The 26,035-nt window shown below is 50.4% G+C and overlaps 8 protein-coding genes across 8 annotated transcripts; 3 read left to right on the forward strand and 5 right to left on the reverse strand.

Moving 5' to 3' along the window:
• Nucleotides 1-142: 142 nt before the first annotated feature.
• IAQ61_006799 (uncharacterized protein) lies at nt 143-9,772 on the reverse strand. The gene is made up of 7 exons (XM_066097313.1): nt 9,186-9,772; nt 6,845-9,133; nt 5,936-6,692; nt 3,200-5,864; nt 2,155-3,143; nt 803-2,088; nt 143-742 (listed from the first exon to the last, which is right to left on the reverse strand). Exons 1-6 carry the CDS (start codon nt 9,294-9,296, stop codon nt 1,619-1,621), a joined length of 7,281 nt encoding a protein of 2,426 aa, XP_065952790.1. The 5' UTR covers nt 9,297-9,772; the 3' UTR covers nt 143-742; nt 803-1,618.
• A 150-nt stretch (nt 9,773-9,922) lies between these two features.
• IAQ61_006800 (uncharacterized protein) lies at nt 9,923-13,745 on the forward strand. Its single transcript, XM_066097314.1, has 4 exons — nt 9,923-10,234; nt 10,301-10,647; nt 10,702-11,474; nt 11,521-13,745. The coding sequence occupies exons 2-4, from the start codon at nt 10,500-10,502 to the stop codon at nt 13,033-13,035; spliced, it is 2,436 nt and encodes an 811-aa protein (XP_065952791.1). The 5' UTR covers nt 9,923-10,234; nt 10,301-10,499; the 3' UTR covers nt 13,036-13,745.
• An 818-nt stretch (nt 13,746-14,563) lies between these two features.
• Nucleotides 14,564-15,926, forward strand: ALC1 (Allantoicase; the record flags this gene model as incomplete). Its single annotated transcript, XM_066097315.1, has 3 exons — nt 14,564-14,672; nt 14,725-15,677; nt 15,816-15,926. The coding sequence occupies 3 exons, from the start codon at nt 14,564-14,566 to the stop codon at nt 15,924-15,926; spliced, it is 1,173 nt and encodes a 390-aa protein (XP_065952792.1).
• Nucleotides 15,927-16,333: 407 nt separating this feature from the next.
• On the reverse strand, nt 16,334-17,630 carry IAQ61_006802 (uncharacterized protein; the record flags this gene model as incomplete). The annotated part of the gene is made up of 4 exons (XM_003845647.1): nt 16,334-16,353; nt 16,403-17,287; nt 17,342-17,423; nt 17,475-17,630. The coding sequence occupies 4 exons, from the start codon at nt 17,628-17,630 to the stop codon at nt 16,334-16,336; spliced, it is 1,143 nt and encodes a 380-aa protein (XP_003845695.1).
• A 1,020-nt stretch (nt 17,631-18,650) lies between these two features.
• Nucleotides 18,651-21,186, forward strand: IAQ61_006803 (uncharacterized protein; the record flags this gene model as incomplete). The annotated part of the gene is made up of 5 exons (XM_066097316.1): nt 18,651-18,686; nt 18,961-19,002; nt 19,056-19,305; nt 19,362-19,929; nt 19,980-21,186. 5 exons carry the CDS (start codon nt 18,651-18,653, stop codon nt 21,184-21,186), a joined length of 2,103 nt encoding a protein of 700 aa, XP_065952793.1.
• A 500-nt stretch (nt 21,187-21,686) lies between these two features.
• Nucleotides 21,687-22,345, reverse strand: IAQ61_006804 (uncharacterized protein; the record flags this gene model as incomplete). Its single annotated transcript, XM_003845649.1, has 3 exons — nt 21,687-22,064; nt 22,160-22,213; nt 22,286-22,345. 3 exons carry the CDS (start codon nt 22,343-22,345, stop codon nt 21,687-21,689), a joined length of 492 nt encoding a protein of 163 aa, XP_003845697.1.
• A 500-nt stretch (nt 22,346-22,845) lies between these two features.
• On the reverse strand, nt 22,846-23,396 carry IAQ61_006805 (uncharacterized protein; the record flags this gene model as incomplete). Its single annotated transcript, XM_003845650.1, has 3 exons — nt 22,846-23,166; nt 23,229-23,282; nt 23,334-23,396. The coding sequence occupies 3 exons, from the start codon at nt 23,394-23,396 to the stop codon at nt 22,846-22,848; spliced, it is 438 nt and encodes a 145-aa protein (XP_003845698.1).
• A 754-nt stretch (nt 23,397-24,150) lies between these two features.
• IAQ61_006806 (uncharacterized protein) lies at nt 24,151-24,664 on the reverse strand (the record flags this gene model as incomplete). Its single annotated transcript, XM_003845651.1, has 3 exons — nt 24,151-24,447; nt 24,503-24,556; nt 24,611-24,664. The coding sequence occupies 3 exons, from the start codon at nt 24,662-24,664 to the stop codon at nt 24,151-24,153; spliced, it is 405 nt and encodes a 134-aa protein (XP_003845699.1).
• Between the last annotated feature and the right edge of the window lie 1,371 nt (nt 24,665-26,035).

Here is a 26,035-nt window from a genome sequence, read left to right on the forward strand (position 1 = left end):
CCAAGTCAAATCATCCAACCCCAACGACCCACGAATCCAAACGCACACGTCGCCCCCATGCCAAACACCCCAAAACCCCCCAAAAAAGCACAAACCATAACCATGCCGATTATCCCGAGAAAGCAGGCGCGTGCGGTGACGCAACCCTTCCCCCCCCCCCCCCGTTCCAGGCTGATTCACGATATCCACGCAACAAAATACATTCGCACAATTAGGTGTATGTGTATGTGTATGTGTACGTTAACGTTACGTCTACCGGCGATACCTTAGTGTGCTGATGCGCAGGGGCCTCGATACTTTAAAGCGTGCGTAAGCCACACGCAGACACGTTGGGTGTGCGTGGCGCAGGGCCCGTTTTGGTCTGCGCGGGGTGCGTGGTTTTGGGGCGGAGAGGGTGGGGGGAGGCGGTCTGGGCGCTGGGTTTGGTGGGTTGTTGTGTTGTGCGAGGGAGGGAGGTTTGCATGCGATGTGTGAGTATTAGGTCGTGGGCTCGGTGCATTGGGTTGGGGGGGTGTTGAGTCTGTGGCGTGAATGCGTTTTCGGCTGGACGTGTTTTGTGTAGGTACTGTGTGCGGAGGGAGGAGTATACTTGTATAATACGCTGTGTGGACTGTACTGTGTATAGTCAGTGAATTGGGATAATCACTGGCGCTTTGGTGTCCGTGGCTCGGCGGTATTGTCTGGAGGTTTAGTGGGATCTGCAAAGGGTGTGATATTTTTCTTTTACGATAGCTTCCGGTACCTATAGGTCGTGTGAACGTTGAGCATGGTGTCGGTAAGCCTGTGTGTTGCTGGGGCTTACTTGTAGTGAGCACCTCTCGTACTTCTAGAAAAACTGGCAGAGTTTCATGGCATGGCGGCGAGTCACTCGTGGGTGTACGAAGATCTCACCCAAGCGCGGTCCACCATCTGTGCGCTCGGTGATTGGCGTGGCTAGATACGGTTGGTACGGTGGTGGATGGCTAGCTTTGAGGAAGCCATTTGAAATACGAGAATGGGGTTGATTTTAGGTTCGTTTTTGGATTTGATGCGGGATTTTGATCTTGCAGAGGGTAGAGGGTGTGATTTGGCGCGATTAGTGATGGATGAATGAGTGTCGCAGTACGGTGGAAAGACAGTCTGACTATTCACTTGTTGATACCTTACTCTTTGCCACTTCTATCACCAAACAAGAGTGTATGGCCGGCCCTATATCCATCAATGTACATTACCATTCCGACCTCTATACAGGGTGCATAATTACCATCTATAAATACTACATAGGGGATGATACTCGCAGAACTGCAACGCAACGCGGTAGGTATTCTGACAAACCTGCTCCAAAGCTACATCAACGTTCCATTGCTTTTTTCGCCGTACCCGTATTCCAAATATATATCCATAAGAGATGCAATATTTGCAAAAGACCTCCATATATCCACAAAAGCAGTTCAAGGGTTCCCCACAGAAACCAGCGAAACCCCTCAAAGTTGCAAAACACTGCCGCCCAATCAGCCCATGTGAAATAGAAACCCATTTTTATAACGCAAGCTTATTCTGCCCTCAACGCCAGACCATGATGCGCCCAAATATCCGAATGCAAACCTCCCAACGAGTCCGATAGGTAAGAAAGCAGTCATCAATGGCTCTCGGGTACCACCTCATCATCACTCAACGGAGAAGGCACATCTTCCCTCTCCCCATTTGGTTTAATTCTCTGTGCAGTAATTTTCCTCACGCTCGGTGGCCGACTTCTGATTTTGCTTTCTCCATCCTCTCCTGCATTTTGCCCTTCCATAGCTTTCTTGGCTACTATTGACCCGTTGCTTGTGTCGGCTGGTGCTGGCTTGTCTGTCTCGTTCAACGCCATATTCACCATTTCCTTCGCTTCGGCTGCCAGGTCAGGCACGTCTTTGACTTCATTGTTTTTATTCAAGTACGATTCGAGCATTGCTTTGAGCGTTTGCGCGCGTACAGGCTTGGCGAGGTAATTGTTCATCCCGCTATTCAAGCACTTTTCGCGGTCCCCTTCAATGGCGGAGGCGGTCATGGCGATGATGAGAACGTTCCTGATTTCGGGGTTGGGATGCTTCCTTATGAGCTGAGTTGCTGCATGACTGTTAGTGCCTGGGGACTTCCACTTAGTGTAATCGGGTCGAGATATCGGAATCTTACCTTCATAGCCATCACAGTGTGGCATTTGCACGTCCATTAGGATGAGATGGAACGGCCGTCCATTATCACTGGCTCGCTCAAGTGCATCGATAGTCTTGAAACCGTCCAGGTAGGCGTCGCACTTGAACCCTAACTTTTGGACGAAGCTGATCGCAATACGTTGATTAATGAGATTGTCTTCAGCGATACAGATTCTTAGTTCGTTGCGTGGTATCATGGTAAGGTCAATGCAACTGCCCGACGATTGTTCATGACCGTTGTTCTCTTGACTGGAGAATCTTGCCATTGGGTCCGGCTCACGTGTCCTCGGGCGGTCTGAGGCGCCTTGTTCTCGTCGCACTTTCTGAAATCGCAACGCAAAGGAGACTGTCGTACCCTTTCCAGGTACACTGTCTAGCCAGACTTTGCCGTGCATAACGTTTTCAATCAATGCCTTGCAGATACTAAGGCCAAGACCCGTGCCACCGTAACTGCGAGCAGAGGACGATTCGATCTGTGAGAACGGGAGGAACAACTTTTTCTTCTGCTCTTCTGGTATGCCAATGCCTGTGTCAATAACACTGCAAGTAATGTCCACCCAATCATCCGCCTCTTGATCGACAACCGCTCGTACCGTCACAGAACCTCTGGGCGTGAATTTATAACTGTTTGACAGTAAATTCATCATAACTTGGTGTAGACGAACTGGATCACCCATCACAAGCATCTCAGGATCCAGATAGAGCTCTTCAATGGTCTTCAGACCACGCTCAGCATTCGTATACGCCAAGGCGCGAACGACTTCAGTGATGGTTTCGTTCAAGGACAATGGCATCTCCATGACGTTCATCTTGCCAGCCTCAAGCTTAGAGTAATCAAGAAGATCGTTGATGATGGACAGTAGCGTGTCGGCGCACACACGGATGGAATCAGCGTAACCTGCTTGCTCTCCGTTAAGTGGGGATGCCTTCAGTAGCTCAGACATACCAATAACGCCGTTCAGGGGTGTTCTAAATTAGGTCAGTGGTTAGCTCAAGGTGTTGCAGGTGCAGTATAGTAATCGTACCTCAATTCGTGAGAAACATTGGCAAGGAAGAGACTCTTAGCCTTCGCAGCCTCCTCTTTGAGTTTCATATTACGTATTGCAATTGCTTCTGCCTCCTTTGCCTTGATCTCAGCTGCTCTTGCTTGGGCTAGAGCACGCTTCTGCATTTCCAACATGGCCTCATTACTTGCGCTAACTCGTTCAATTTCCTTGAAAAGTAACGCGTTTGCCAACGAGATTGAGATCTGATTGACAAGCAGGCGAAGAACCTGTGTATTCCGCTCTGTGAAAGAGTTTGCCGGCCCCTCGACGTAGATGGAACCCAGTAGACGCTCAGAGTGGATAATAGGAATACATATCACAGCTTTGCCTTCGGGATTACGCTTGAGGTAGGACTCTGAGACGTTTGAGAAGCGATCGTCTTCCAGGAGGTTTTGCACAAAGACAGTCTCCCGGAAACGCAATGTATACATCGTCACCTGTCGGGCCACCACGTCATCGACCGTGTTCAGAGGTTGCGCTGCAGGGAACGAAGTAACACCTGAAATAATCCCGCTGTCATTGTCCGGCTCATTGGTCGCTATACATGCGATACTCCATTCGACTGTAGAGTCCTCAATGACAATGCCGCACAGCGTGGCACCAGTCGACTCCAAGATGATAGAAGCCATCTTAGCCATGAGGTTGTCTACTTGGAGCTCGCTCGACAAGACTTGGCTCGATTCCAAGATAGAACTTAGATCCAGCATATCAAGACCTATAGCCGAGAATCCGCTGTGCAGGTCTTGCGCAGACTCATGTCGTTTACCACTCTCAGGACCAATCCAATTTTGGGTCCTGTCCACAGCAGTCTCGGCGCCGAGGAATTGTTCCTGGTCATCGTTTCGCTCAAGTTTGAAAGAGCTATTTCCAGTGTCTATGATGGTTGTCTGTACAGCAGCATCCATCGTGGTGAGCGAAGCACCACCTCGTAGAAGCCACTCGTACTTCGTCGCCACATGGTCGGCTTTGCCCGGCGCTGACAGCCTTCTGTATGTTGAGATGCAATCTTTCAGCGAGTGTCGCGCAGTCCGATGGGCTTTCTTCTGAACTAGCCATTCTGCATACAGCTCATGGGAGAAGGCTTCGTCCAGGACGAATCCATGCATCTCGCTGTGATCCATCGCTGCTTCGTAATTCTGTAATGCCGAAGGAGGATCAACGTTGATATCTGCTAGCATAGCTCTCAACAAGTGAAGCCATCCCTTATAATTGACATCTGTGACAGTGCAGCACGCTTCTAGTAATTTTACAGTGTCTTTCGCGAACTGTATCATCTCCTTTCTTCGTGGATGATCGGGTTTATCCAGTATTGTCGCTGCGTACGCAATCGAAAGATAAAACTTGACAGAATAGACCAGCCGTTCGCACCAAAGACCACTGAGCATAGGGAGTAGGATCTCTCCAAGCGCAACTGCATCTGATATATGTCCAAAAAGAACCAATACGGGAAGTTTGATAGCCAAGTAGATGGACTTCGGTCGTTTCGGATTACTCGCTGTCAGCTCCAAGAACCTGATGTACTCTTCTTCATTATGCTCGTGATCCGAGAAAGAGGTCTCTCCAGATGAGACTCCAGTCTTGCCTTGAAGTGCTCGTGCGTATTGACGACATGCTAGTAGGAAAACACCGCCGTGCATGTCTTGTTGCCAATCTCGCATTTCTAGTGATATCTCTTCAATCCATGCTTCCAGCTCCATCACATCATGGCCAGCAAAAACTCTCAAATGTGCTTGGGTGCCAAGATTAAGCAGTGCCAATAGGCGATCACCGACAGTGAGAGATGACTGTAGAGCGTCTTCCAAGCTTGGTAGCAGGTCCCCTATAGGCGCTTCCAAATGTCCCAGGAACAAAGTCTGCAGAGTTTGCCCGCGACCAAGCGTATAGTGCTCATGGGGAAACATCGCGAAGAGACGTTTTGCCATTGCTCCCATTTCGACGGCGAATTTGATCATGTTGAAACGACCTCCAGCGATGGTGCCGAGATGCAAATATGCCAGTGCAATTTGTGGTATTATTCCTTGCTCAAGGTGTATGTTAATCAACTTGAGAGTCCCCTGATAAAATAACAGACTGTTCGACCAGAAAGCAGCACTCAGTAGTTCAATAAATACTGAGCCAATGGTCATCAGTTTGCGGTCGGCGGCCGGTTGATGTAAAGGGGAATCGTCTGTGCTAAGGATCGGTAAGGCACTGTATTGGGAGCGCATGGATAGCTCGTCTTGATCAATACCCTGTGGTGAACTGGGTTGTCGAGGCATCAGTAACTGGTCCATGTCGGTGTTTTGCAAAACATTGTATATCCTTTGAAACTCCAAGTCACACTCTTCCCAGGTGGTAGGGGGTATAGATGATCCAAGCAATGACAGACAATCCTTAAGAGCTTGAAAGGCACTGAAACTATCTCCCCTAATCGCAAGCACTCGAGACTGCAAAATGAAAGAGCTTGCCATGTCACAGGGATCGCGAGCGTTCTTGAACGTGGTGCGGATGAGGGAGAGCGCTTCATCGAGCATACCCTGATGCCAATAGCATTCTGCAGATCGTACAAATAATTGCAGCGTCTCCTGGTAGGATACATCCGGCCGTGAGTCGTCCCATGGATCATCTTGCAAAAGTGATAGGCTATGCACAAAGTAATATATTCCTATTCCGACGTCAATGAGACTGAGCAAATGCAACTCATTCGGGGAGCATCGCTTGGTTCGTGTAACGTACCTGTAGAGCGCGCACCAGATTCGCATGCGGTCTCTCCAGCTTGATAAAGTATGTCTCGAAACGGAGCACGATGTGTCTCTCTTGTCTTGATGAGTTCGGTTGCGAGGCAGATGTGGCGGCTGCGCATGTACAGAGCTTTGGATCCAAGCACTGGTTCGCCGCGGTCATCATCGTTAGACGTTATTGTCTTGGCTATTAGGTAGTGCATCAATTGAGAATCCCACTCTTTCTCCAGTGAATTGGCAGCTGCAGCCAAGTACCGATCATGACTGAATCTAAATCGAGCATCTTGTTCGGCTGGCATCAAGATATAGGCATCCAGCGCGCCACTGAGCGCTTTTATTGCGCTTTCCCCATCGGCAAGAACCGGGATTTTGGCCTCGGGTGGCCATCGTTCTTTCGGGTCCAAGACCTGCTTGATGAAGTCGAAGGAAAAGGTCCCGCCAAGTAGAGACGCCCACGCAAGAAGCTTGCGACTGTCAGAGGGCAGCTCAAAAAGACGTTTCGTAATGAAGTCTCCTGTGACAGATGAGCCGTATTCCGGGCCCGCAAAAACCTCGAATACTCTATCCAGATCGAAAAGCCAGTTGTTCTCTCGCCAGGAATAGAAGACACATTTTTTCCTGTAGCACTCATCAAGTATCTCCCGAACAAAGAAAGGATTGCCTCGACTCTTCTCCTGGACGACAGCTACAAGAGGAAGTATATATTGATGATCACGATGAAGCGTCTCGGCCACGTAATCCGCCGTCTGGGCCTATTTGGAAAGTCAGCATGTAGTTGATGGGCGGTCATAAAGCAATCCGCCATCCCACTCATGGAGCACTTGAAAAGGTCGCCAGTTTACTCAACATGCTAAGTAGTCTTCCAGGAACTGGTGATCAGAATATGACCCTGAACTTTACGTACCTCGGTGAATGGTAGTAATTGGATTCTTGTTGCACTACGCAACAAGGGGCTCAACTCGCGCGGCAATGTCTCTTCGTCCACATGAGTGAGGATCAAAATAAGTGGAATCTTTGCTCGGACGATATGTTGAATTAACTCCGCACTCTCCGGATCGGCGTTTTGCACATCCTCGAGGGCCCAGATACATAATTTCTGCATCGTAAGCAATCGCAATACGTCAATGAACACACTCATGAACCTGGACGACTTCGATGCGCCCCCGCTGCGTAGCCAAGCATCAGCAGTATGTCCCGCACTACCACAATGGATAGCAGGTGATGAAGCGCGCCGCTGCATCTCCTTGGCAAGGTCCACGTCTGTTTGGTGTGGAGTCTTTGGGTTCCCTCCAGTATTGAGCAGCCACTCGGGTAAATCGAGATAGGCACGGAGTACAGTCCACACACCTGAATTTCTCAAAAGACCGCGCACGCTGTTGTGGAAGTCAGTGGTGACATCTGCTTCACTGAAGATTTGCCGAAACAAAGACGACATGATCTTCACAATGGGATCAAAGGGAACTTTTTTGGCAGAATCAAATTTTGCCATGGCAAAGTATCCTGTACTCCTCGCCGCACTTTGCACACTCTGGATGAGGCGCGACTTGCCCAGACCAGTGGATCCACCGATTGCGATGATTTCGCAGCGAGATTGGCGCCTCAACCTTCGGGAACTCGGTGTCTGGCGAAGAGCCAAGGTTTCAGTAGACAGGTTGATGGATTGGTTGGATCGGGACTGTGTCAGTGCACCCTCGAGGCTGTTGTTGGAGTGTCCCCGTTTCGAAGTTAAAGGGGGAGGCCGACTACCAGATGTCTTCTCTGTACTTGAATCGTCTGACAGAATCGTGCCTTCTTGTGAACGCTGCTGCGAGGTCGGGCAAACTTCCAGCGTCCCATTAGTAGGAACACTATTTGGTCGACTCTCTGATCCTAAAGAGCTAGTACTGTCCGAGACAATATCGTCAAATTGTAGTTCTAGGCGCTGGTCGGAATATGAGGAGTTGGAGCTCATACTGTTCAATGTTGTGAGCCTGGTCCGGCGGTGCTTTGAGACTCGCTCAATGATATCGACAATTTTCTGCCGCTCAGTCTCGCGTCCGATTTGCTTCAGAGGTAAGTTGAAAAAGCAGTTGATATCTTTGGAGCCGACTTGAAATGCTTTCAATGCCTGGACATCACCCTCGCAGAGTAATTCGCGGATACGGATGAGGTCTGACTTCAGCCCTGAGGTTGAGTGGTACCTGTCTTCTATGTTACGCTGGGTCATCCTTTGTATGATCCGAGAAAGAGCTTCTGGGACATCGATGCGTTGAGAGCTGACGGGTGGGATCCTTTTGCTGATGACATTCTGCATTACGTCCAAAGCGGTGGGCCCATCAAATGGCGTGGTCCCACACAGCATAGTATAGAAAATGATTCCGAGACTGTAGATATCAGTTCGGCTGTCTGGTTCGGCTGGCATACGCCCTGTTTGCTCTGGAGCAATGAATGCAAGCTTCAATTCAATGCCTACCTCCCGGCTCAGTGTGTTCCATCCAGCAGAGGTGAGGCCATTTTCAAAGGATCGGGCGCCACTTCCGAAATTGATCATTTTTACCATACCACTCTCCGCGAAATGGAAGGCATCCCCTCGCAACTCTCCATGCACGACTTCGTGTCCATGGTGCAGGATCTCCAAGCACTCTGTGGCTCCGACAGCAAAGTCGAGAAAGGTCAAGAGAGGGACTCCCAGGTTCGGCTTCCGTTGCGAGGCGTGAGATTGCCAATTGCTTTGGTGTTGGGTGAACTTGTACCAATTGGGCCCGAATGTCACAAGCTCATTGAGGAAATTTGGGCCTGGAGCCTCGAATATGCTGGCTGCCAAGGGCTCCTCGCCGGGCTTTGTCGTGAAGCGCACAAACTCTATGGGGCGGACAAAATGTCTACAATTTGGATCTGATTCCTTGACTACCAGTTTTGAGAGCTGAAACTCGCGCTCCAGACGCAGCGTTTGGTGTGATATGCGGCACACGACGGGGCGGCCTTGGCGCCACTGATCTGTCGCTGTCGTTGTCGCCAGTGGGTGGAGCCCCTTTGCCGTGGCTGCGCTCACATCGCTTCCGTTGGAGCGGTGGCTGCGTGTGAGCGAGGGTCGGCTGGCATCGGGCGAGTGTGATGTAGTGGGGGATGTGATGACGGCGCTCCTTCCCCTGGAAAGCGGGCGTTCGTCTCGCGCAGTCTTCTGGTACCCAAATATATGCCAGTTGGAGTATGACTGATGACATTAGTTGCATGCTTCACGAAGTCTCCAGGCAGGGCGAACGCACCGAGTGAAAGGGCGCGATCTCTGGATCCCAGACGTAGTTTTGAAGCTCTAGTAGGCGCCCAAAGATATGGGACAAGCGCGCCGTCCTCCCATTTTCTCCTTCTGTCGACATTGTCCTAGAAGTCGTGGCTGTTGCGCTCGTGAGGCATGCTCTCTGGTGGGGTGTGGGATGGGGGGTGGAATTGACTGGCGCGCGGGATTACACAGTCACAGCGGTGGCGAGACTCATGGTGATGGCGGACCGAAGGTGCACGGGGTACGTAGCAGCAGCAGTAGCAAACGGCAGCAGCGACAGCAGCAGCAAAGGTTTAGGGACGGTATCTGTTGTTATGTCGCCAGCAGAATGCTTACTGATGCCCCGACAGCTCGATGAAGTCCGCACGCTCTAGAATCCCACCATGCGCTGCCTAGCGCCCCTCTTTGGGCTTACAGTAGGGTTTCGCAAAACGGCCCTACCTATGTCGCAGGTTGAGGCTTGTGGTGAGTACGGTATACATTTGTGTCACTTGTTGGGAATGAGCATGACAGGTCATGCGGATAACAAGAGTGTCCGGAAGAGTATGGAATTAGAGACTATAGGGACCAATCTCACGTGTCTAGATTCGAAAGTAGAGTCTTCTTTCTGCAAGACTACGAGTCTCTACGAGGTTCTTCGTGTGTTTATTGCCCCACCAAAACTCCAAGATCAACCATCATCGTATCCTTGTACTTACCCCGTAGGTCCTGGCCGTCGTGTGCATCTGAGAGGCTTAGAAAGGTGCCACTTACCCTTGAGATTGTCCATAACGTCCCTCTTTACACGTCTGATAGCTACCGGGGCTTTTGGCAAGGACCTGCTCACCTACACCGTACCTATTCATTCACACTGTACCTAGCAAGGTGGCTGCCTACAACAGGGCCCCCACCCCGCGCGGATGTCCCCTTTGGGTCTGGCGCAGATCGGCAAGCTGGCGGCTCTCTGGACTCTGGCAGGCTGGAGCGACATCATCGTGGTCCCAACTGTCCAACGACATCACATCACTCAGCCTTCAGTATTCTTATTTTCCATTGGTGAGGCGGCCACAAATAAACAACCCTCCTCTTTGGCGGCTTCATCTGACGTCGGATCACTTGCAGGCTACTCAGAATTAAGCTTCGGTCGCCTACTGGCTGCGGCTGCCGTGCAACAATCCCCCACTACGCTCGAACGACCGAGTCTCCCTCGACAGGCCTACCCACATGCATCACCCCACGGCGGTAGGCACGTTTTGACCAGACCCCATTACCTCATCGACTTCTCTGGTCCCTATAGTCTTGCCCTTTTCGATGTCACACAATGGCCTCTCCCGAACACGACCTTGCCTTCACAGGCGATCTGGGGGAGCCGCCTCGAAAGCTCCCCGCTGACCTTCCCACCTCCCTTGATGACAGGCGGACAGTGCGCATCATGAACGATGAAACCGAAATCTACGATGCATGGCAGGGTCAGTCTGCGGCAGGACTAACGCGAGGTTAGGGTCATCTAACACGATATACAGGTCAGTCACAGTTCCTTACCACTCCGATGCCCGCACAGCCCTTGAGCTTCAATCTCTCACTGGACGATCCGACTTTTGGCGACGAAGATATGCAGCATCTGGAAGACAGCGATAGCCGATTGGTACAGATGCTTGCACACCAGGCCCGTTTGAAGAACGACAACGCTGGAGATGAGGCAAAGGTGGTGGCCGACGATAAGCTGTCGGATGAAGAGAAAAAAGAGGCTTTACAGGGACTGTTCACTCTTGCAGCGTCCAACGGCGAGCTCGAACGCGTCAAACGGCTACTCGAGGGCAAGGCAAAGGACTACATCAACATCAACGGGGTCGATGCCGAAGGAACGCCACCGCTGGTGTACGCGAGCTGCTTTGGACATGAAGATGTAGCCGCCACACTTATAGAGCAAGGGGCAATAGTCGACATGCAGGATAGGAATCGTTGGACCCCGTTGATGTGGGCTATGACCAACAGACACAAGGGCATCGTTAAGCTCCTCCTCGATCATGGAGCCTCTACGGATGTGAAGTCCTCTGGTGGCCGTACCGCATTCGATTTCGTCGAGCCCAACAGTGAGCTTTCCGACTATCTTCACGAGAGCGGTTACGCCATTGGCAATGCTGGCGTTAGCGATGACTTCTACAGTTCTGGCTTCTCCCAGGATCGCTTCGAGCAGGAGATGCAAGAGAATGACATGAAACGACGGATGATGATGGAGAGCGCGTTTAACTTGGAAGTGGATATTGGGAACCTTGGTCTTGATGAGCAGTCAGAAGTATGTCCTACTCATATTCCTCGAAGATTATGCTAACGTGATGCAGTCACCCGAGGAGCCAGAAGAAGAAGCACAGGAATTCGTATGGGACCGATGTCTCAATGACCAGATGTTTGTCTTCCAAGAAAGCGAACTTGAGCGCATTCTCGACATTGTTATCACCAACATGACGCCGCAACGATCTCCCTCGCAAAAGCCAGTTCCCGCAAACATCCTCTTTCTTAGTGCCCGCTATGCACATTACCACGCCCACCCAGAATTATTGGAAACCTTGCTGGTTTCTGCAATGAACAAGATTAACGACGTTGTTGAGAAGCACCAATGGGACATGACTGTTTTGGCCTTCTGGATGTCCAATGCCACACTCCTATTGCATTACCTCAAGAAAGACGGTGGCCTGATGGGAGCTACAAGTGAATTCCAGCAACAAATGGCAGAGCTCATCAACGAGATATTCATACTGATCATTCGAGACGCAGAACGTAGAATGGATAAGAATCTGGATCAGGCTATGCTTGACCATGAACCCATGCCCGGATTTGAGGATGTACATTTTCAACATGAATGGAAGATATTCCGCTCCAAACCAAAAGCGAAACCATTGGAGCCCATGGAAAAAAGGTTCCGCCCTCCATCACCCAAGCGCCGAGCACAGCCCTCACCTCGAAACATTACCTCTCTGCTTTCTTCAACCCTGTTTGTTCTCGATCTCTACGATGTGCATTCCGTCATTACTGCACAGGTTCTGTCGCAACTGATCTACTGGCTTTCTGCTGAAGTTTTCAACCGGATTATGTCAAATCGCAAGTACCTGGCTCGAACGAAAGCCATGCAGATACGCATGAATGTATCTACGTTGGAGGACTGGGCACGGTCCAATAATCGACAGCCAGAACACTACGAAAATGGATCCATGACATCCACCGGTGAAAATACCATTGATTCTACCAAGCGACATCTCGAACCCTTGGTACAACTTCTACAATGGCTTCAGTGCTTCTCTTCGCTTGGCGAGGATCTAGAATCTCTTGTAGGAACGTTACAACAGTTGACCCGACTATCCCCCCAACAACTTCTACATACAGCCAAGTACTATCGGCCGGAAGTAGGGGAGAAAAGTCTGTCGAAAAGCGCTTCCAAGTACATCGTGCATCTCCAGAAGGCCGCCGCAGAGCGTAAAGCGACACGCGCAAGGTCACCTCATCGTTCTCAGAGATCAACAGACTCTGTACCAACAACACCGGTCAGGCCCACGACTGCGCAAACGGTGATCTCCCCATCGCCTGCGCCGTCGCGTATATCCGAAGAAGAGGAGAAGGATGATGCCCCTGATGAGCTCCTTCTGGACCCCTCATACATGTTGCCGTTCTCGCTACCGACGTCAACAGACATGATTATCAGCTACGGCGCAGGATTTGGAGGGGTTAACAGAGAGAGAGCGCGCAAATACATTCCGACCGTACCTCCTGAATTTCTAGCGAAGCTAGACCTGAGCGGTGGACTCCACAGGAACGGTGTAGGATATGATCAAGATTCTTGGAATGATCAGACCTATGGGTGAAGATCTATTTTACCCGAACGAATCCATCATTGCTAATTGCCAGGGGCCATAGACGTCTCCAGCCTTGCTAGATAGAGTTGACAAGGGGTTTCCGCTGTATCGAGGTTGTCGAGTCGCGGATCACGACAAGGAAGTACAAACTGGATAGAGGAACTTCGCCGACGAGTAGGCTTCTCTGCGAGATTCCATACAACCCCCTTGATCAATATGATAAGCAAGCATTTCAGAATCTCTGGGTTCTGATAATTGTAGATTAGCCAAGCCTATCTCAAGCCTGACCTCAAAGCTCCTCGAGGACGGTGATTAGGCTTGTTGATGCCATAACCATACAAGCTTATGAGAGTCGTGGATACCATTGATGACTCTCTTACTTACGGGACGCTCTGACACCTATATCTGTCAGGAAGTTTCAATGGTCGCAGCTTGGGGAGTTGGTATCGCCAGCGCAGAGCCTGATAATAACCGAATGAACAAATTCAGACCGCCGGTTCCACGTCTCTCGAGGCACCTGCACCTTGAAATCACCAACACACCTTGTGTGTCTATCAAAGTAGGTTGAAGCTAGGCGTTCACTCGCTCTACAGCAGATTCGGCCTTGTTGGTCCGCCATCTGTCTTGGAAAATTTAACGTCTTTTGTCCTTGCTGGTATCCTTAGGTGTACTTAGGATAACCTTCCTATCCCTCTAGCAATGTGAAACAAGTGCTCTACGAATCAGAAAATGTAGGCTTGTCTCTTAACTCTAAGCAGTGAAGGGGAAATTGGGGACGTGAAGTGAAGCGTGAAGTGAAGTACATGTCTACTTAACCCTAACCCTAACCCTAACCCTAAGGTCGTCTGCTACAATCTACAGTTTATTCACCTTCCTAATGCGGTAATTTCACTATAACTTTTTCTCTAGAAACACAATAGAGACCCTAATTGTAGTTGTGATAATTCCTGCTATAATCTACAGTTTTCTACCTTCCTAATCTAGTAATTCTGATCGCGAGCAGGAGTGAGTTGTAGAGTAATGGTTGAGGACTTGATAGTTAAGCTAGTGCAGCTCGTCCACCATCAGCAGTTTATGATGGTGGAAGTACTTAGCAAAGGTGTAAGATGCGTAGTACAACTAGAAATGTTTTCCTATATAAAAACAGTATATTAAATACAAGATGTTCATGCTTATACGTTGTGGTGGCATCGTATTAATAGAAGGCGAAATGTAGCGCATGATTGCCCTCCGCCCTTGATGCACCTTGATACCCGCAAGGACTATTCAAGCCAGTATCTGAACAGACAGCGCACGGATAGGGCCGATTCCATGTACCATAGCGACACAGGAGATTGAGGCGTTCGGCGGGCTCCGACCATCGACCATCACTATACCGAGAAAGTTCAGGGTTCGGCTACCCCACCACGTCCTGAAGATGCCCCGCCGTAGCTCTGTCGCCTTGAACAACCGCGTACTTTTTGCCTTTCTCTCTTTCTCTCTCTTCCTTTCGATTATACTTCTCTCGCTGCGTTGATTACGGCAACTTTCATTCACTATGGAGATTAACACACTCACCCCAGAAGATGTCAAACAAGTGGCTACGAGCACAGCTCGCTCTGTACCCGCAGATAAGATCGATTCTACATTCAAGTCGCAATACACAGGTAACAGCCATCATAATATATCAAACTTCATATTTGTCTAACAATCCATTAGACTTGATCTCCGCAGCTCTTGGTTCAAAGGTGCTCTCTTTCAGCGATGAATACTTCGCCGCAGCCGAGAACCTCATAACACCCACTCCTCCTATTCGCAAACCTGGCTACTTCGTACACACTGGTGCATGGTACGACGGCTGGGAGTCGCGAAGACACAATACCGAGCCCGCTGACTGGGTTGTCATACGACTGGGTACCGCGAGTGGAAAGGTAGCAGGCATAGAGATTGACACTGCACACTTCAATGGAAACCACGCACCCGAAATTGCGGTCGAAGGTGCTTTCATTACAGATGAGAAGGAGGAGGAGGAAGTCAAGAAACCAGGCTACAAAGGCTGGGAGACCATCCTTGCGAAACAAGAATGTGGACCTAGCCAAAGACACGGCTGGCTGTTGGACAAAATCACGGACAAGGCATACACACATGTCAGACTGCTCATGTATCCTGATGGTGGCATCGCGCGTTTTCGTCTCTATGGAGTTGCCGTGCCCGTCTTCCCGCAAGATACATCTGCTGTCTTTGAGCTCTCTGCCACAGTCATGGGTGGTGTAGCCACGTCATGTTCCGACCAACATTTCGGTACAAAGGACAACCTTCTCCTCCCCGGACGTGGCAAAGATATGGGTGACGGCTGGGAAACAAAGCGCACGCGTGGTGAGCACGTCGACTGGGCGATAGTGCGCCTAGGCACAAAGGGGGAAATCGACCGTATTGTAATCGACACGGCGCACTTTAGGGGCAACTTCCCGCAGAAGGTACAGGTTTTTGCAGGCAATTTCGAGAAGGATCCTACGCATGATGATGCTGCGTGGGTGGAGGTATTGGAGCCTCAAAAGACGGGCCCAGACACTGAGCACAAGTATACCGTGGAACTAAAGGAAGTCAAGGGTAGGAGCTACACGCATGCCAAGTTAGTCATCATCCCCGATGGGGGTGTGAAGCGCTTCAGGGTATTTGGACGGAGAGTGTAAGTGTGTATATGCAGGCAGGTGTGTATTGAAACAGTGTTATTTCCAAAAGCCAAATTCATGACTAGTATCTAGCAAAGTCCATTTCTAAACCTATAATAATGAGCTCTTGACACCTAGCCACTCATGGAAACTTCCTTGAAACGTCAGACGAGCGCACACAGCAGACACCCTTCAAGGTCCATTTACCGCATAACCACGATTAGTCTGCACCTCAGGGTCCTGCAGTGAATGTTTGCAAAGTCACAGAGCCCAAACGGTGTTAGCACTAGCTCCTCAAGCTTTATCGCAACGATAAAATGAGAGATGCGAGCAGGATGTGAGTGAAGAGGACAGATACTAGATGCGTCGCTGTTGATTTTGATATTGGGAATGTGCTGCTGATGTCTCTCCATATAGGTACAACTCATGAGGTGGAACAAGCGAAAACGGCCGCGAACGAACGTTGAAGTCGAGTGACAGAACAGACGACAAGATAAAAGGATGATGAATGAGATAATACAAAGCAGTGCTGCTACATGAGGCTCAGTGTAACCAGGTGGGTAATAATTTGGTAGTTTTTATGAAAGAACCAGGTAATTATAGACTAAGACATCGCATTTGGGAAACGCCGTAGCCCTCATAATACTGCCTCTTCACTACGCCAGATTTGGCCAACCTGTATCACTGTTAGCTGTGTCGAGTCGCTTCCAGAATCCGATACTTACTCCACACCGTCAATCCCTCGTTGACCTTTGACACATTTACCCTGTCCCCGACTTTGATCGTTTGGCTCGGCCTCTTGGGGTCCCAGAAGCTATACCTTCCAAAAACGGGGCTCCACTTTGCGCCGATATCGATCCTGCGATCGTGCTGCAGCTTTTTCAACACCTGGCCCGATGCGCCCGTGCCGTCTTTGCCCGTCTCATAGTCGATATTGATACTCTTGCACCTCACGCAATTATGTGCGAGCGTGAGTTCTGCGCCGCTGTTGATGGTGAGTTTGCCCCAGTAGTCTTCTTGGTAGGCTTCGAATGCGCCTTTGATTACAATGTTGGGGCGGAACTTTGTCATGTCCATTTCCTCGCCCTCGGGAAGCCGGGAAGAGACATCGTCGAGTGAGGTCTGGGAGCAGATGAGGTATGGTGCGCAGTCTGCGAAGCCGATTTTCCACTGCTCGTTTTGGTGCAGGCCCATGATCTTGTCTACGTAGGATCCTGCAAAGGGGACGTGCTTCTTGATGAAGCGTGTTAGTGGATCGGGCTCCAAGGGTTGCATGTTCTGGAATAAAACTGCGCGTCTGTTTTCCCCGAGATAGACGAGTTCGACATGGTAGCCGAAGCATTCGGAGAACCAGGTGTTGTATTTTTCTGGCATTTTGAAGGCAGATGTTGGACTGGAATGCATGTTGACTTCAAATGGTTCTAATTTTTCCGTGTCGGGTTCAAGTGGGATTGTGATAGTTTTGGACTTTTCTGTAGCACCAAAGGCACGATAAGTGACCGTGACAGAGTCTTGGCCTATTTCTTGCAGGAATTGAGACATCTCGGGGTATCTTCCTATGGCCATGTTTTTGTAGCCATCTTGGGTTTTTTGGAGAAGCATGAAACGTCCTAGTCAGTTGATCAGAGAAATATACGCAGAGCATCAACAGCTCAATAACGCACGATCATGTTGAAAGCCATGTTTGGTAGCAAGAGCTTCACTAACGCTTACGGCCCGTAATGATTTGATTGGATAGATATAGATCTGTTGTAACTTTAGCAAACGACATCTTGACCGAAAGCTCAATACACTTACTGCCGATATCTTCATAGCCGTCAACCTGTGAACCAGCGGGCTGAGAAAGTTCAAGAGATAGTAGACCGTAAATGGCACTACACATAGACCTGTGATGAGCCATATTGGCGACACGCGCTCAATGTCGAAGTGGCGCTCCTCCGCGAACGCACTCATGATGGAGAATGAGCTCCAGAAGTGAATTCTGCAGAAGTCTCTGCACGATGGGAGAAAAGGACAGTGAGTCTTGGTAGCATTCCTTCGACCTCGCAAAGGAACGGTTGGATGGCGACCTGGACCCCACGTGCGCGCCCTAATTAAGGCGCTAGGAGTACCCAGAGACAACGTATGTGGTGCTCTGCTCTGAAACTACAGTACCTTGCAAACCTCGGCGGCAATGCGCATATCTTGGCAGCTTCTGGAACATATGATGATGAGCCTTGTAGTTATTTATATTGAAACAGTCTCTGATAGCGGGGATGGATGACTGTCCAAGCGTTGCAGGGTACCTACCTAGGTACCGTAGGTCTTGTAGACTCGTGGTCAAGTTAACAACGCATCCTTCAAGGCCACCGGTACCATAGTACCACTTAAACGGCTTGCTTGACACGTACCTTATTTCCAGATCATTGCACAAATGGCAGGATCATATGAATTAGTTTCTGTGACGTACATGGGCCAAAATCCACACCCTTTGCAGATTCCACCATATTGGAGACCATGATGCCTCGTCCCAGACTCCCCAACACCACAAGTGCCAAGGCCTGCAACTGGAGATGATCACCTTGGCCAAGTTGCATGTCCAGCTTGTGCAAGGCATCACAAGAGGTGGATGCGATGAAGAAAATGCCTGCGAATGTTGGCGTTCCTCCACTTGAGTCATTTTCATTGGCTGAATCTTCTACAATACCGGTACAATTGCGTGTTGATGGGAGAAGCCGGGATCTTCTGTGAAGCACCACAATCAGCAGTCAGTTATTGGTCCAGGAGAACTGAATCACCTCACAGTACTCTAGACGCTGGTGGATGTCATGTTCCTGCCGGTGAAAAGCGGGTCGACAAGTTCCCGCTGCAGGCCCGAAGATCTCGCGCTGGAAACCGGTAGATAGCAACGGCGCTGGATGGATACTCTAGAGTAGTGGACTGCGAGTCCCACCAGTTGGAGTTTGCCAGCCTTCTAGGTAAGGATATCCTGCCATGGGACGCTTGACTACAAGGCAAACGAGGCCTGTGGTTGGTCAAAAGCACCCCGAGCGCTGTGGCTGTGCATGTTCGGCTCGAATGGCTTGGCAGTGACGCAGGAAGACGCTCAGTGAATTACTCACGAAGCCTGACTGCGACCTTGAAAAGGTCAAGACGCGGCTACACGTGTGCAAACCTCCAAGGCGCTTGCTCAAATGACTCCTGCTCTCTCTCCTACACGGCACCACCGGTCTTTTCCAACTTTTTCCCCAGAAGCATTGTTGAGCGCTTTCAAGGCGCGCACGCCCAGACTTGGTCTACATAGCCACTCTTGGACTCTTCACTACCGTACTTGACATTTCTTCCTGTACGGCCAACTTGTGAAGGGTTACGCAGCCCGCGCAGTCTGACAAACGACAGCCCACGGCCTGCAAACCCTCAGGCATCAGCAGACATTGTCAGCCCAGAAAAACTTCTCGCACCAACATCACCGGACAGCTGATCAAGGCTCACGCGGCCAACTCCGTGAGTCCGTCCTTGGCCTGTGAGTCCACTTGGAAAGGCGCGGGTAGTCGCGCAAAGTACCCAAAGATCGCATACGCAATGGCAAACAACGGAATCCGGCGGAAAGATACGACAAAAGGGCCTCCCTTGCGTATTCTATCACTAGGTAGGCGTCGAGGGCAACTTTCTCAATCGTGGCCAAAGAGCTAATGCGGGCATCAGATGGCGGAGGTGTGCGGGGGTATTCGATGCTCATCATCCTCCAAGAGTTGATGCACCGAACTTTTGTCGAAACTGAGGGCAGAGCACCCAAGCGCCACGAAGTACCCAAGCCATGCGAGCACTTCGACCTGATAGCAGGCACTGGCACGGGAGGCCTGATTGCCATTATGTTGGGCCGCCTGAGGATGGACGTGGAGACGTGCAAAGACGTCTATGTGCGCATGACGAGGCGTGTCTTTGAGACGGATAAGACGTTTGCTGGAATCCCCTATCGATCGACTCTGTTCAAGGCATCCAAGTTGGAGGAGGCTATTATGGAATGCGTGCGCGAACACACCATCTACGACGACGAAGGCAACGACAACCATGGCGGACTGGCATCCTCCGCAGACCTTCAAACGCCAATGACACCAGGAAGCGCAATGCCCCGGCGCATGGAACGAAGCGTTAGCAACGCCAGCCGATATAGCCAGATTGGGACGTCGCCAGTGAATATGCGCATGGCGGCGATGAAATGGGGCAACCCGCACGCACAGCTCTACGACAACCGCGAAGAGCGTACCAAGACGTGGGTACTGTCGCGTTCTCTTGATTGTGTATGTGCTGACCACTAACCAGAGCCGTCACAGCTGTCTACAAAGGCACCAAGAAGGCGGGCACCGGCCAGATCTTTCTCCGCTCGTATGATTCACGCAAAGAACCCCCCGTCGAACCGAATGCGACGATTTGGCAAGCAGGACGAGCCACTTGCGCCACTGCCTTGGCCTTCAAGCCCATTCAGATTGGCCAATCTGTCTTCCTCGATGAGGGCACTGGGAAATATAATCCTGCGCCGATGGTGCTTGACGAGGCTGTCTGCAATGAATGGCCTGGAAGGGAGGTCGGAGTCTTTATCAGCATCGGTACAGGCAAGCGACCGGACGGCACCAACAACCAACAACACCTCTGGTGGGAAGGCTTTGTCTCAGGCGGCATTGGAGACTTTGCTGAAGCACGACGAAGGCTGATACAGAAGATTGAGGATTGCGAAAAGACCCATTTAGCAATGAAGGACCACCTCGCAAAGCGTCAAGTCAACCCGGAGAACTACTATCGATTAAATGTCCATGTAGGTGTTGGTGAATTTGGAATGAATGAGTGGAACGCGCTCGCCGACATCAGCACCAACACGCGCATGTACCTCGCCGAGAAGAACGTCCAGGCCATTACATTAGACTCAGCCGCCAAGATTGCTCGCATACACTTTGCAAAGCTACGATGGGAGCGCACACAGAAAAATATATCGCCATACGCAGGCGCAGAAGCACCAAACAAGCCTCTTCCGACCATACCCGATCCTCACCCTATGGCAGTTGAGTTGCCAGCAGAGGAGCTCACACCGGAATATGTTGCCAGCCTCCATCCTGCATTGCGACCTATACCTGCACCTCATCGCCGGCCATCTGATGATGCTAAATACCTGGCCGTCTCCTCAGATGAGTTCCCTCAAGTAGTAACCAGTGATGTTTTACCCCGACATTCTGGCGACTTCACGTCTCTGGGGCGTCGATCCGACGAGCAGTTCTCGGCAGTTGGACGGCCTTTATCCATGTCCAGTCTCACTCCAAGCTTCGAGGATCGGTTGCAACAAGCGCCTCCGAGACCTCCCAAGACACCCATGGAAGCTGACTTGCGGCCGGTGGGTCTACCGAGTGCTGCGCGAACGTCGCCGCCAGCTGGATCAAGTTTTGCTCGACCACCACCGGGTGCGCCACTGCCGTATCCAGATGATGATGGGCCGCCACCGGTTGTCAATAAAGCCACGAAACCCGATTATTCACGATGAGCATGAGGCCTCAATTTCTAAAACCAGAGGTTATCACACAACGACTCCAAAACCGTCATGATTCACATTGACGTCTCCAAAATCACGTCATGATGATGTATCAAGACACGGGCTGACTTTGACCGGCATGGAGATAGTACAGCGTATGACACGATTTCAGTCTCACAATTCTTGCAGAGTGTTGTATATGACAGGTCACAAATCGGACGATAATGACGTGTATGTAACGGGCGAGATGTTTGCATAGTGTTTATCATGATGGAAGAAAGCATAGTAGGAGATAGCTTAGATACCCCAATCGATTTTCATTTCGCTGATGCCAGTTCCCATTTCCCAGCATGACACCAATGTGGCCTTATCTGCCCACAACACTGAGCTGCAAGAAGAGCTCATCGATGAAGAAGTGGAGACAAGCCATCCAGTACGCAAAAGGCCGAGAGTCAGAGGGCGACAGTCATACTCCGAAGCCGTCTTCCCCCGCAAGAAATACGCCAGTATACCTAAGCCTCACCACCATCCTCCTCAACCTCCTCCTTGACCTTCATCTCCCCTTCTTCCCCAACAGCAACCTCCCCACCCTTCTTCTTGCGTCCCCGCTTCGCCACCGGCGTCGTTTCGCCCTCCGCACTGCCCTTGGCCTTGCGCTTGCGCGGTGTCCCTGTCCCTGTATCTGTACCACCGGCAGCAGCTACCATCTTCTTCGGCGTACCAGCACCAGAAGCACCACCACCACCACCACCTCCACCACCCTCTTTATTAGGATTCACCCCCGAGACCCCAGCGTTCAAGACTTCAAGCTCATCCTTCAAGGTGCCCTTGAGACGCTGTACCATGATACGGCATGCGCCCTCGGATTTCGTGTCCGGGCGCGGGGCGTTCTGCGGGGAGATGTTGTTAGGTTAGGTTAGGTTTCGGGTTGGGTTGTGTTTGGGAGGTTTTGGAGAGAAGTAAAGGAAAGGGGAGGGGGACATACGGCATAGTCGAGCTTGACGTTGGAGTAGTCGACGAGGTTGAAGAAGTATGCTAGCTGGGGTAGTTGTTAGTATGCTCTGTGTGTGGGATTTTCGTGGGATGGAATGGGGTGGAGGAGTTGTATTACGCGTTGGCGGTCGGTCCAGCGGTTGGCGGATGCGGCTTTGGTGGCTTCGTTGTCGGACATGGTTGGGGATGGGGGTCTGTTTGGGAATTTAAAACTAGGTTTTGATTGTGGGTTTTGGGGGGACTCGGTGTGAGGTAAGATAGCAGTTGGTGGGTGTGGTGAGAGTGTGGTTGGAAGGAGGGGGACGTTGTTTAAGGTGCTGTGTGCTGGCCTGTACCATGGAGATTGTGTGATGGTGAGATGAGAGAGAAGGAGAATTAGGTGGTTATGCGGCCATGCGGATGGCTGTAATGATTGTTAGTTTGGTGGATCATGTGATTGTATATGCTGATTCATTGCATTGATCTTCAAGCAAGGTAGATACAGTGCGGAGGAGAGTGTTGACTAATGTCGACTGAATCAATTCGAATCCAGCATGATATTCAGAGAGCATTCATGATGAAGCCCCAAGCAAGAGCAGAATACCAAACACCAGCACCAGACTTTCCCCAGCGCAGGCCATGTCTTGAATGTAAAGATTCCATCCTTAACCACACCTGACCATAATGCACTACAGTCGATCAGACCTCCTCCTCAAGAATGTCGACCTCGTCCTTGATCTCACTCTTGACCTTGACATCAATAGTCTCCTCATCATCCTCATCGATTTCAGTCTCGGCATCCATCTTCTTTGTCCGACCACGCTTCGTGGGCGTACCTTGGACATCGCCATCATCATCACCTTTGCGCTTGCGCCCCTTCTTGGCCACGGGCGTGCCGTCTCCAGCGCTGACAGGTGCGCCCGAACGAAGAGCTTCCAGATCAACCTTGAGATGGCTCTTTAGGCCCTGAATCTTCTGTTCGCAGGCACGGACTGTACGGCCGTTGGGGCGGGGAGCGTTCTACAGGGTTCGTTCAGTGTGTGCTGTAGAAGAAGGGGGTCATCTGCTTGATTTGCTCGCACCTTGATGTCCAGTTTAACTTGAGAGTATTCGACGAGGCCGAAGAGGTAGACGAGCTGGAGTGGTTAGCGGTATTGAGAGATGTTGGGGAGGAAACGGAGACTTACGAGCTCGCGATCTGTCCAGCCTCCGGCTTTAGTGCCTTTGGTGGGGGTGCTGGTGACTGACATGTTGGAGATAATGAGAAGATGTGTTAGGTTGTAGATATTTTGCGGACAGGAAGGGTGTTTGTTGTTGTTATGGGCGTGCAGCTGAACAGGGAAAATAGTCGTGAGGTAATGGACGGTATCTTCGATGATGGCGATTGATCAGTAAAAGAGTAAAAGAAATGATTCTGGTCCCAGCATGATTACTGATGATTTCGCGATATAGATATGTGTTTAAGAGAGGTGAAAGTGAGGAGTGGTCTAGACTCGGAAGGAGCAACACTGGCGGTCTATGTCGGCAGCATATGGAGGGCGCATGCGATGAGCACTTCGGCCAAGAATTGATGTTTACCCATGGTGTACACAACTCTAAAATATCATCATTCAGTGCTGTGTGAATATCTTTGTTAGGCCTCAAGGGTGTGGAAACTGTATTCAGGATCAGGACAAATGGCATGGCGCAGCGTTTCATTCTTCAGGTAAAAGCAAGCTGTATCAGGGCAAAGCAGGTAATTGAATTTTGATTATTTGCAACTTTCTCTTTGATTCAAGAACATATTCATAGGTAGTACTGATGAAGGAGCATCGTGTTATGAATCCACATATGCCGTTTGTGTGGTAAGCTAATCAAAGAGGAAGATGCACCCAATGTAAATCCCACGAAAGAAGCCCCCAGTAATCAGCAGCATCTCTGGCATCAATCATTTGACAAGCTGAAGGCAAAATATTGCTTGGCCATGGTCATGCTCTACACTTCTTCCTCAATCAGCTGTTCCTCCTAGACTTCTTCCTTGACATTGATGTCCTCATCATCAGCCTCATCCTTCGGGGTAACAATTTTCTTTGGGCGTCCGCGCTTCTTAGGGCTTCCCCCGGCATTGTCTGCGTCTTCGACCTTGCCTTTGCGCTTGCGCGGTGTAGCTTTCTTCCTGGGAGTGCTCTCGCTGGCGGTGGTGGTCGTCGGCAGTGACTGTCCCCCTTTCAAAGCGTCCATTTCAGGTTTGAGGGCTAAGACCAGCTTGTTGATTTTCTGACGGATGCCATCCGCGCTGCGGCCGACTGGAATAGGCGCGTTCTAGGCATGATATTAGCAAAGGATTTACGTGGAGCGATGATGGCTTGAAACCTACGCTGTAGTCGATCTTGAACTTGGAGTGCTCCATTCCACTGAGTATGTAAACGAGCTATTTGAGATAGTCAGAAGTGGCGCTGTAGAGAAGTGAAGGGTTCAAACGTACAACTTCGTGCTCAGTCCAGCCCGCACCTGGTGCCTTGGGAGTATTGTCGGCCATTTTGTTGTAGAGAGAGAAGCACTGAAGTTTAGTGGAGACTGAACGAGTAGTGTTGGGGTTGAGGTGGATGAGAAAGATAGTGTTGAAAGCAGCGGGGAATCTGGAAGAAGTGGCAGATTTATACGCGTTACATGAAAGTGCCCGTTCTCACCGTGATACATATGGTAGAGGTGATGCGGTGTGTCTGAAGAAGGTGAAGGTGAGTCGAACCTCCGCGCCTGCGGACACGACAGAGCACCATCATAATTAGCATCCATATACGCATATCGATAGAGCGTATCAAATTGCAAAATGAAGTTATGGTCTCGTTAGGGATCCGTACGCATTATTCTGAACCCAAGAGTAGAGACAACATGTGCTATGTTTTCCTTTGTTTGTTTAGCAAGCTTGTATTTCTGTTAGAAGACATGCGATGTGATCTCGTACTGGTTGAATCAAATGCTACTAATAGGGTAATCAAAAGAAGTTTAAAATGGTCAATATATCAAGCATATCGCCAGGATTGATCGGTTCTTGGACAATGTGGACTGACTATGGTACATTTCTAATGGTTAGCATTAGCAGCCAAAAATGCTCGAACATAGCCTCCACTTAGTTTACTTATTTACTCACAAAATCCAAGAGCAAGTCGGTGTGAGAAATTACATGCCCAGTTGTGGCATGGAAACCATTTCAGCAGGGCAAGATACGGCGTGCAGCAATATATACAAGGCAAAGCTGGTCGCAAGCCTCCACATAAAATTGCATGGGGCGTACCAAATTTCTGGCCGATACACAGGGGACAATTCAACCCAATGAAGGTGATGTGTGCTGTAGTGTTGAGCCTTTGCAAGCCATGCGGCGCGGGTTAGGCGCTTCATTCCAGGCTGTGTCGCCGCCACAATGCAGATTTAGACGCGCACATACAATGTCTCTTGTACCAACGCCGATGATGGAAGGGTTACCCTGAGTAAGATGTGTGATTAACAACGCACAACGGAATTTCTAGAAGACTAACACGTGGAGGATTGAGGGAGGCACTGCGGGGCAAAGGGAGCAGTGAGGCAGTGCAGCTCTCGGGACTTGCTCACCGGCGGACCAGAGTATGATGGAAATGCATTGTTTATCAAAACATGCGCTCGTGGCACGAAAGATTTGATGAGGGCAGAGTTCGACCAGCAGGAAGTGAAGCAGAGTGGAAATGACGGTGTCGAGCCTTGTGACTCAGACTGTAAATACTGTCTGCAAGAATACCTACCGCCAGTGTGTTGCAATGTGCCCAATCCCCAGCCACTATACAGAGGAGATGAAGGAGCATTCGTTCCTGAGCAGGACGGAAATAACCGGGGCGTAGCATCAGCCTCGTTCTTTGGGCCTTGTAGCCTGTAGGTA

Source organism: Plenodomus lingam, assembly GCF_022343315.1.
Source record: "Plenodomus lingam strain CAN1 chromosome Unknown contig_26, whole genome shotgun sequence".
Lineage (NCBI taxonomy): Eukaryota > Fungi > Ascomycota > Dothideomycetes > Pleosporales > Leptosphaeriaceae > Plenodomus > Plenodomus lingam.

Coding starts and splice junctions, on each gene's coding strand:
- IAQ61_006799 (XM_066097313.1), bottom strand. CDS start 9,296: ATGTCGACAGAAGGAGAAAATGGGAGGACGGCGCGCTTGTCCCATATC. Junction 6,693..6,844: donor AATTACTACCATTCACCGAG/GTACGTAAAGTT, acceptor CTTTCCAAATAG/GCCCAGACGGCGGATTACGT. Junction 2,089..2,154: donor ACACTGTGATGGCTATGAAG/GTAAGATTCCGA, acceptor ACAGTCATGCAG/CAACTCAGCTCATAAGGAAG.
- IAQ61_006800 (XM_066097314.1), top strand. CDS start 10,500: ATGGCCTCTCCCGAACACGACCTTGCCTTCACAGGCGATCTGGGGGAG. Junction 10,648..10,701: donor AATCTACGATGCATGGCAGG/GTCAGTCTGCGG, acceptor CACGATATACAG/GTCAGTCACAGTTCCTTACC. Junction 11,475..11,520: donor GTCTTGATGAGCAGTCAGAA/GTATGTCCTACT, acceptor AACGTGATGCAG/TCACCCGAGGAGCCAGAAGA.